The 11,193-nt window shown below is 36.4% G+C and overlaps 1 protein-coding gene across 1 annotated transcript; it reads left to right on the forward strand.

Moving 5' to 3' along the window:
* The first annotated feature begins 1,253 nt into the window (after window positions 1-1,253).
* Window positions 1,254-6,443, forward strand: LOC142342861 (radial spoke head protein 4 homolog A-like). Its single transcript, XM_075394495.1, has 3 exons — window positions 1,254-1,506; window positions 3,330-4,484; window positions 5,348-6,443. The coding sequence occupies exons 1-3, from the start codon at window positions 1,279-1,281 to the stop codon at window positions 5,504-5,506; spliced, it is 1,542 nt and encodes a 513-aa protein (XP_075250610.1). The 5' UTR covers window positions 1,254-1,278; the 3' UTR covers window positions 5,507-6,443.
* Window positions 6,444-11,193: the final 4,750 nt, after the last annotated feature.

The following is an 11,193-nucleotide window of genomic DNA, read 5'->3' on the forward strand; positions in this document are numbered from 1 at the left end:
TTAGTTCTGCCACCATGTTTCTATTTTCTCGTTCGGTTTTTGTTAGATCAGGTTGTATAAATACGTACTTGAATCTTTCGTTTTCTTTTAAACTCTTCGCTTTCTTTAGGTCCCATTTCATTTTTTCTGTCTCGCACTTTATTCGAAGCAGCTGTTTGCTTCTGTATTTTGTTTGCCAATTCTTATTTCATGTTTACTTTCAGGGATTCTGCAATTTCGGAAACAATACGATTGTCAGATGCTTCATTGTTCTCGCTGTCAGGCTTTGTCCCGAGAAGAACCAGGTTCTTTGAGCGCTTTTTCTGTTTAAACTGTTCTTGATTTACGCCGCTGACAACTTCGGCGAAGCTCAGCTTCGCTGGGACTGCATTAGATCTGGACTGGTTTGTCTCTTTCATCTTATCTAGTGACTGGGTTACTTCTAGTTTTTCCGAGGCCTTCTCGTAGCTTTCTATTTGCTTCTTAATTTCTTTGGCTGCACAGAAACCGCTAGTGAAATCTAACATTTCCTTTTGTGCTTTCATTTCAAGAGTGTACACGCGGATATCAGTCCACATTCCGCAGTCATTTTGACATTCTACCGTTGCTTAATAACCTTTATTCGCCGGCATTTGCGACGAAATCTGTAAAATTCGTTTTGCAAAATTGTTGAAGAGAAAACATGATACTTGTTAAAAAATTTTGAAAATCCATCTCTCTCTCTCTCTCTCTCTCTCTCTCGAATTTTGAAAATCCAGTCAAATTTCCTTCTCTTTCTCATTTGAAAATTTTAGCGGTAATTGCAGCCAGGTACGGCATTTCCGATCTGTACACTATTGATTGGTTCAATTCAGGCTTCATTTTTTGTTAATGACACCTTGGCAACCAATAACTACCGCTTTGTCGAGAAATACGTTTAATCTGTTTATACGTATTGCTTGGCTGTGTAAAGGCATTGTTTCTTATGGTGTCATTTTCATCGAAAGCATACCCAAAGTTCCCAGATCTAAATTGAAGCAACATTTCGATTTATTGAGTCCTTTTTTACTTATAGAGTGTCCTACTACTACTGCTTTATCTTGTTCTTCAATTTATCATATTCTTGTTTTTATCAAAATCGCCAATACGAAATGACCGTGAAGATTCATTGCGGTTTCGCCCTCTGAATATACTCTTAAAAAGGCGAGGTAGCAGATAACGTAATGGTTTTAAGGCGTGTTCTGTTTCCTATACGTTGTTAACGAAAACTGAGAACGTGCTTCAAAGAAATATTGACAGTTATTTTGTTTTCAGATTGCAATGCCTACTGAAAGCGAAAAAATTTTCCAGGACGCACAAAGCTACCTCAAGTCAGTCAGAAATGGTCAAGGAATCAACCTTTACGAACATATATCAGCAGTTTTGACTAAAGTTCTGGAAGAACGACCAGCTCACGTGGTTGACATTTTTGAGGACCTTAGCCTGTCTGTGAAAGACCAGAAGTTATCTAAGTTCGGCAAAGAACCTGAAGATTTATGGCTGACGCAGGTTATTAGACTTTTAATATTTTATTAGGTTTTCACGATTCTAGACATGATAAAATGGGATGGGCAAAACGATAAAGAGTGGATAGGCAGTGAATAAATGCTGTGCAGCAATTGTCTTTTTCAATCTAGCAATTTTCTCTTTCAATACCTCTAGCAACTGCCCGTCTTTCCACAATTTTGTTTACTGTATTTAATAATTTTAGAGGTTTTTGTACTTCTAATAAGTGCAGAAGACCAGATTACAGTTCCATGTCACTCTTTTACTTCTTTTGGATCTATTCTGTTTCTACCCCCAGTGTTTTCATGACCCCCACTTACAAATTATATTGTTGTTATTAGCACGTTACTATGTGAGAAAATAGCACGTGCGCCTGGGGTCATAAAAGATTTATGTTCACTAAGCTCGGGGGGGGCAGAGCAGGGGAGGGCAGAATAGATCCCTTCTTTTTTACGTAACATAACTTTCATTTTTCTATATATTGACTGTTTTGATTTTGAATCAAAAACCACTTTCAACAATTTCATTGGCCCAATGTTTAAATCAACTAAGAACATGGATACGGCTGTGAATTTTCATCACTGCGGCAAATTTTGCCCGCGATTGCAGCAGGTTTCATTTTATTATTTCCGTACTATATTCTCACTTATTTGAGAAAGGGGATCTTTTCCATTTGTGCCCCCCTCAGCAAATTATGCGCCCTCCAGTTACAGTTACAGAGCACGTGCCATTACCAAGTAAATTGGTATGTAAAAATATGGCTCGTGCATCTGGAGGTGGGGGGTGCAAATAGTGTGCACCCACTGAGCTGGGGGGGGGGCAGAAACAGAAAAGATCAAAAAAATAAAAGTGATCTTTATGAAATACTTGGCGCCAACATTAACGGTTTTCGGAAAGCATTTTGATCATCGAAAGTTCAATTACACTTACTCGGAGTCAAAGTTACTTCTCTCTTTGGAAAATACTGTAATAATGGCAGTTAGCAACTTTCTGCTGCAACAACTGAAAAATTTAAGTGTAACCTTTCTCGAATCTTTTCCTTTTGAGCCCCCAGCTTAGTGGGTGGCTTCAGTTTGTTGTAGCAGAGAGTTACTAACTGCCATTATTACAGTATTTTCCGAAGAGAGAAGTAGCTTTGACTCCGAGTAAATGTGTTTGAACTTTCGATGATCAAAATGCTTTCCGCAAAGCTTTCATGTTGGCGCCAAGTATTTCAAAAATCACTTTTTATTTTTTATGTTTCTGGGACAAATCTCTGCGAACGTATTAATTGTACCCCAATTTAAATTTAATCCGGTTTTCAATTACGTAAGGCCGTCTATAAACGTTTTCTCTCAATTTTAAGAAATCGTGTTTCAGGATTTGCTTTACTGCTTTTAGGATGTATTCTTTTTCGCTTTATGTTACGGAACTGTGTTTCGCGTTTTAAAACATTGATTAAGTTTCCTTTTTTAGCGCACAAAGTATTGTGTTTGTTTGTTGAGAATCTGGCAGACCAGATCTTCATCATCACAGTCGTAGAGTACGTTATATGCACTCAATTTTGAAACACAATAATTCCAGCTTCTAAATTTTTTCTTACTTTAGAAAAACAGCGAACAAATATTTTTATCAGTTTTCTTTCTCATCTATCCCAACTTTATTCCTAATATAGATATAAATATAACCAATCGTGGCGACGTACCTCGTCATCGTTTATTTTGAACGCTCGAGTTGTATTTAATAAGCATTGTTCAGCTATTGTTAGGTCTTTTAGTATTCGTTTTATGCGTTTTGTTTTTTAAAAAAACTTTTGTTTTATTGCGCAAAGGAAAATTGTGTTTCAGGCCAAATTATCGGAAGAACTGAAACCTCTCTTCACTGGTGGCGAAGATGAAGAGGGAGGCATGGAAGTTACTGACGAAGAAATGGGGAGTCCATTGCCAAATGTGATGGAAAATGCTTATATGTTTGAGCAGGCAGGTATTGGTCTCAGCAGAGAAGAGTATTTTCTCACCAGCCTTGCTCTGAAACAGTTAATTGATTCGCATCCTCTACAAAAGTGTCGATTCTGGGGAAAAGTTTTGGGAATTGAGAAGAATTACTACATAGCTGAGGTGGAGTATCGGGAAGGGGAAGAGGAGGAGGAGGAAGAGGAAGTTCAAGAAGAAGCTGAAAAGGAGGAGGAAGAAAAAGATGAAGAAAATGCAGAAGGGGAAGAGGAAGACGTGCTTCCCAAGAACGACTGGAAAGCTCCTCCTCCTGTTCCGAAAGAAGACAAAGGAACCGGAGCTAACAAATATACTTACTTTGTCACCAATAACCCTGGTCAGAACTGGACTAAGTTGCCCACAGTTACTCCTGCCCAGGTTTTTAACGCGAGGAAGATTAAGAAATACTTCACAGGCCACCTTGATAAACCTATAGTTAGCTACCCTCCGTTTCCTGGAACAGAAGCGAATTACTTAAGAGCGCAAATTGCAAGAATTTCAGCCGGGACGCAAATTTCTCCAGCTAACTTTTACACTTTCGACGAAGAAGAGGAGGCGGAAGAAGATGACGGTGCCAAAGATCACTACATCGAGAACCAGGAATTTGAACCGATGCCAATCAAAGAACTTGCAGACCCCAAGGGTACTAACTGGACACATCATGTTCAGTACATCTTGCCACAGGGTAGATGTTCATTTGTGAACCCAAACCAGAAATCTGAAGAGGATTTTGAAGACGAAGAAGAGGAGGAGGAAAAGGAAGAAATGGACGAACTGGAACCCGAAACTGGACCCTCGTTGCTTACCCCGATTTCAGAGGATGCCATAATTGACGAACTGCCTCCGTGGACTATTAAGAGTGCATCGGAACGCGTCCCATTCTTTTCAGTAGTTTTCGTTAGATCAAACTTGTGGCCTGGTGCTTATGCGTACGGACAAGACAGAAAGTTCGAGAACCTCTACATCGGATTTGGACATAAATACGCATCTGAAAACTACACTCCGCCTCAGGTAATTTTTATTGATGAATGAAATAAATCCTATTTCCAAGTTCTTACGTTCATCCGTTTGTCATTTGTTAGGCATTAATTGAGATTATGCGTTTTAAAAGCAAATCTGAAATAAATTTCGATTGAAATTGGTCAAAATATTGTTCATTGACTTTTAACAGATAAGTTGAACAAAATTACACTTCTAGAGACATTTATGAAGCCATAATATCCTAAAAATTGTATAAAATTTATGCTTTGTACTGTCAACCAAAATGTTATTGTTGATTTTTGAAAATAATTCGATTCGTAGAGCCGGCAAAAACTGGGCCTAACAACTTTAACAGTCATAATTACCAAAATTTTGGAAAGATTGGCAACCGCTAAAGCATAGAAAAAAGTTAAAATTAAGCAATCAAATGCAAAGCCCTCCGACTAAGCAGTGGATGGAATATGTAGTAGATGGAAATATTAGATACATAGTAGATCGAGTAGATGGAGATACCCAGTATTTTATTCTAACGTTGAAACTATCAACGATTATTTAGCATAATGTTTAGTTAGTGCATTTTGATATGCCTTGCGGGCCATGCCTCAGCGGCCCGTGGGACTTGATATGAAACCATCACAACAACATGGGATTACACTATCAACTAAATTGCGAGAAAACATGCTTGTAATTTTGAGTGCTAATTTGTTATCGGATTAATGAACGAAAAGATCCAAGGGAACAAATTGGCTATAATGACATTGGGTATTTTGACACATTGTGTATTTTGACACATTTGGTATTTTGTCATGTAACCGAAACAAATAACATGCCACAAAGACTCACCAGGTCAAAATAAACATAGATCACGTGGCCTCAATTCAATGTTTTTCCAGGTGCCAGTGGCGTTCAGTGAGTATACAAGTGGCCCTGAAGTAGAAGAGATGGATGACCCAAGTGCGGAGGAGGAGGCTGCTGCTAAGGCCGCTGCCCAGGGTGAAGAAGGAGGGGAGGAAGAAGGCGTGGAAGAGGAAGAGGAGGATGAGGATGACTGAACAGGATTAGAGAGATGTGAACAAATAAACAAACACAAACAAACATAGTAGATCTGTTTCCTCCACTTAGTGGTGAACAAATTTGTTCTTGTGACTACTTTGAGTCAATAAACGGCAACGTGTTTTGATAACTGCATTCTGGCATTAGCGCACAGGTATCAACTTCAACATGAAAAGACCTTGAAAGAGCACTAGTAAAACCTGACACAAGCTGTTTGCATTGGAATGAATGATATTGGCATCTTTGATCGAGCGATAAGAATTTAGGTCGACCTGCCACTAGGATGCGGTGCCTTTCAATTATTATAAATGTGGACACACGTTGGAGTTTTTAGGTCCTAATAGTTTGAATCTCGAGTCTTGATAAAGATTGAGTTCGCATTTACAACAAAAATCGGACGTTTCAATAACGCATGATTCAAAGTTGTTTTTATTGTTAGGAAACAGCATCTTACAAATGAACATCTGCGATGGATAATAGCATTTTTCCTTCACTTCAGTTATGCTCAATCACTTTAGATCATATAACATCTGGAAAACGCCATATAGATTAATATTAACACGATTTTCTGATTTTTTGAATTATTTCGATTTAAAGATATCAGAGGTCAATAAAAATTGAGAGCGAAATGTATTTCAAATCAATTTTTGATTGTCGTCTGGTTTGTTTATGCCAGTCGTCGATAGATTTATTGTTGTTATTGAGGAAGAAATGTGAGGCTTTTATTCTGGATTGATATTCCGATTGGTAGCAAATGCTACAATAACAATTTCTGATAATCGAAGAATCTCCTAGCCTGGTTTTAAGTTTTTTGTCTCACTATTCTGAGAAACATCTATTCTACATACTCTGTTTCTGAATTGTATAATTTTGATCTAATTGGTTAAAAAACATATCAGCAGTTTAGAAATCATTGGAAATAAACTCTTTCTTAAACGTCTTTTTCGTTTAGTTGAGAAATCCCTCAATTCCAATTATATCTTTTCGTCTTCATGTGGACATGCTAAGAATTGTACAAATGATGAGAGTTGATTACATTTCGCAAACCTCGACCAATCAATTACAATTCATATTAAAAGCAATTTGAAATTGCGTTTATCTTCAAAAACTATCACAAGATTTTAAAGGATATTAAGCTATCGATGAAACTTTAATTTTGGGAAAATATCAGTATCCATAAACAGCAAGATTGCTCATGGAATTTTACACAAGCGTTGCAATGTGCCATGAGAACATCAAGGACCATTGTTTTCATCCGCTCTGGGATGCAATCGGGAAGCCACGGGACGTTTATCGATGCGAAGCGCGCCCAGCGTCCCGTCAGGGACAATCCATGATATGCCTGAAATTTTTTGGCTTGCTTGACCGCCGCCGGAAAAAACATCCTTTGCATAGCAAAAATTTACAGACAAAGGTACTGAAGCAGGCCTTTGCGTCTATATCTTCAATCTTTTTTCTGCAACTCCAGCATGGTAAACTCAAAACTCAAAGCTTTTGAAGAATTAATGTAAAAAAATTAGAGTTTTCTCTGAAAGTTGTAAATTTACTACTATACAAGCAATTGATATCAATTTACGCTCAATTTATGACTAAGCCGTTTTTGTGCTTTCGAGACACTTACATACCCTCGCATTTAAAATTTTACTACTACAATGTAAAGATAGAAGTCTAAACTAATAACTTAATGACCCCAGTTACAATGAAGGGATCATAAATTACGTATTTTGTCCACTTTAAAAAAACATAACCAACTAAAATCGGGTGATTTAATCTCAAACCAATTATGAAGGGTTTGCTTTGTCTGTAGCTATCTACGGTTTAGGGAGGCTAGCTTAAGCCTAATTAAGCCTAAGCTAGCTTAAGCCTAGCATGGCGCGAGCACAACGGGGGAGGGGGAGCGCATGGGGCGCTGGGGGAGCAACCTCGCTGAATTAAGGGTAGAATGATGTGCAGGGGTGGGGATTGAGAGTTGAAGGGGGCTGAACTCTAAGACCTGCCCTTCACACCATGAATTCATGTCTCCAAAACACTCAGTGAATTGCATAGTTAGAGTCTAGTGAACCGTAAGGCCCTAAGAGAAGAATTACCCTCCGGGCCTAACCCAAGTAGAAAAATTGAGAGTGGCAGACGGAAAACTAAATAGATCAAGCAAAATACGTTTGACCTAAGTTCACATTTTCCCACAACGCTATGCTACTATATCGTGTAAATCAAATATGCTCAGTAGTTTGCGCTCGCAGACAAAGTTACGACACCTCTCGTCCACCGTCTTGGCCTAAATATCTACAAACTAAAGCAAAAATGTGAAAAATCAAATTAATAAAGCGTAAAGCATGCCGTTAATTAAAACTTGCAATTTCAAGTAAAGTCATACAAATAAACCAGTGAGATTAATGACATTATTTACCTTGTTTTCGCCTCATTGAACAAAAACTGAACACATTAACACATTTGACATATATTTAACAGAAAAAGTTGGATCATTTCGGTTTGTAGCCCAATACGTTAATCGCCCCCAGTTGCAGTGCACGTGTCATTACATAGTAAACCAATATCTAAAAGTATTTCACGTGCGTTGGGGGCTGCAATTAATATTCATCCACTAAGTTGGGGGGGGGGGGGCAAAAGGAAAAATCCATAAAGTCAACATTAATACGATCTTTTGAGCAGGAAGAGCAGCGATTGGGACGAGAAAACATAATTTTGACGAACAACAAAAAATTAACTCTTCTTAAATTTTCATGCAAATTTTGAATCAAACACTTAGGTCCTACAAGAGATTTTTAAGATTATCCATCTTGGTTAAATATTATCTTTTCAAGTTCATTCGAAATTATTTTTAGCGGTGGTTTAACAACCCAAACAGCATGTGGCAACAAATATGCTGCAAAGCTGTAAAGTATTAGAATTCAGTGACGATAATGCCATTTGACTTCTTCTATTACGATCCGGCTGTCTAAAGTTTAGGACCACAACAGACTAGAAAAAAATAACTTCTAAACCATTCCAGAATCTAGTGACCCGAGTTTCAAAAACTTTACCTTAGATTTAAAGAAAAGGCAGGGTAGGCCTTAGGTAAAGCAAAGCAGAAGTCAAAATTTAACTAAAAAAAAGAATCTGGTTGAAAAGAAAACTCAACTTTGAACAACACAGCGAAGTTAATTGTATCTAAACAAATCGTGTTGTATTGAAAAAATTACCCTATTGGTCACACAAAAATCAACTTTCACGCTTAAAAGCAACGGGACGAGAAAGAGCAAAAAGTACAAAAACCTTTATCAAAGCAGAAGTTCAAAATTAAAAACAAAACCTAACTTCATATTAAAATAATTAATAAGACACAATATATGAATCAGTAATCAAGCCATAACATTCAGTAATTGAAAAAAATGCAAGAGTTATTCCAATTAGCTTATATTGCAATTAGCTCCACAAATAACAATGATGCAACTAATTACCAGCTAATAAAGACAAGACTAAAGAAATAAAAAAACAGTGTTTTATTCAGTAATTTTAGCAGCAAAACAAATCTACTAGGTCCTTTTGACCGCACTAAAAATCCAAGGGAACCTGTCATTATTGAGAACAAGAAACAAGATAAAATAAATAAAACACGGTCGATAGCAAAAAAATTGTTTGTGAAAAGTAAGTGTAAAATAAAAAAATCACTGTAAATTACAAAACCACAAAAATATTCATTTAATTTCAAAAAAATGTAGTGGCGGTCATGAGACTAGCATGCCAGTCGAGATCAAAATTAACAGAAAAAAACGTCAAAAAAATTCTCGAAGATAAACGATTTGAATGTGATAAAAAAGAAAGCAAGAACTCTTGCTCTCAAAACCAATTAAAATATAACTGATGATCCCTAAAACCCGATTGCACTATGATTGAATTTTGATTGTATAAACGCACCAGAAAGACAAAATAGAGGCAAATTTAGAAACAGGTAAAGCGAAAAAAAGAAATGTCGAAGTCACAAAAGCCGTAAGTTTCCAACCAAAAGAACATAATAACGAACTTTTAATCTAAACATATTAACGAATTATTAAGCTAAAGTGGCTCCTCATTAGTCAGCCTTTGTAATCAAACCTTAAATTTTACAAAAGTTATGCGAAACGGTAATGTTAGAATCAAAAAACGATCAAGTTGTTCACTGAAAACATTATACATGTTAATTTCGCATTTTCAAACTGTCAAGGAGATCTATTTTTGAGTGAAAATAAATAGAAAGATTTGGCAAAACCTCAATTAAACAAATAAATATAAAATGAAGCATTTACAGATATCTAGAAAAAAAACAGCAAACGCCGCTGTCAAAATTCACCGGTTGATGAATTTTATCTAATAATCAAAACTTGTTCAAAGAAGATATTCCTCTGCTCACTGAACGCAGTTTGAAAAAAATTGAACCTGGAAAATACTTTTTTTCTTCTAAACATTTTACGGTCTTGTTGTTACAGAAACCACTGCTTTTTATTTGATTTCGCACTCTGTATAAAATCTTCCGATTACTGTAAAAAATGAAATTTGAAAAAATACTTTATTTTGACTAAAATTGATTTTAATCGCTACTTCAGCCAAAGTTTTGTTTAAGAGGTAAACAGGCATGTGCGAACTTACTTGCTGCAAAGATCAACAAATAACTTGCCTAATACAGATTTTGACGTCCAAAATTTTCTGTTCAGTTTTGAGACACCGTTCGAAAAACATTTGAACATACGCAGGTTGCAGCGACAGAAAACTTCCCACATCGTATATCATTTTTTTATAACAGTAATCTGAAGAATTGATTTTGCTGAGATGAAAAAATTTTTAGGAGCCTTAAACGACCTCCAGTTTACTTGTTTCTAAAAACGAAAGTTTTTAGAATAAATTAAAGTATAGTTTGGGAATCTGTTGGTTTAGTCTGATTTCATCAAGCTACCTCCGCCTTGACTACTAATTGTCTTACATTTTCCCAGAGCTGTTTTTGGATTATATTTCAACAATTACTAAGCATTCTTCTGTGGCAGTCCAGAAGAAACCAAAATTATCTCTAATACAGTTCCTTAAGACTTTTCACTTTGATGTGAAGAAAAAATTGTGAGAGAGTATTATTTGAGTAACAATCATGAGTCCTAAACAGAATGCGTGCCCAAAACTGTACTCAGAACTGTACTCAAATGTGTACTCAAAACTGAAAGAGGAAAAAACGGCTGCAGAATAATCAGAATTTGAAGTACACTTCCAGTGCAAATTTCATTAAATTTAGACAATTGGCGAATTGCATGAATGTTTCAAAACCATTTTAGTGACTGTTTTAATTGAAGACTGAGTTTTTGATCCATTGATGCAGCAGAGTTGTTCAATAGCATTTCTCTCCGAAAAACAAAAAAACATCGGAAAGAAATATGGGCAAAAAACGCATACTCTAATAAAAAAGAAGGAAGAAATTGCATAACTTTTTCAAGTTTGCAACTAAAATCGGCACAACTAGCAGAAATAAGATTTTTCAACATTTTCTGTTACATGCTTCAAGGAAAAGCAAAATTTGGGTCTGAATAAGCTGAAAAAAAAATTGGTATTCCTTTGTCAATTCGAGCTCCGTGTCGGGTGCACGCAACCTCGTCTGTGAGTTTCATTTGCCTTAGACCTTCTAGGAACAACTTTAGCGTATAATTGTAATATTTTGATTTTGCGAGCA

Source organism: Convolutriloba macropyga, chromosome 7 (genome assembly GCF_964194025.1).
Source record: "Convolutriloba macropyga chromosome 7, txConMacr16.3, whole genome shotgun sequence".
Taxonomy (NCBI): Eukaryota; Metazoa; Xenacoelomorpha; order Acoela; family Convolutidae; genus Convolutriloba; species Convolutriloba macropyga.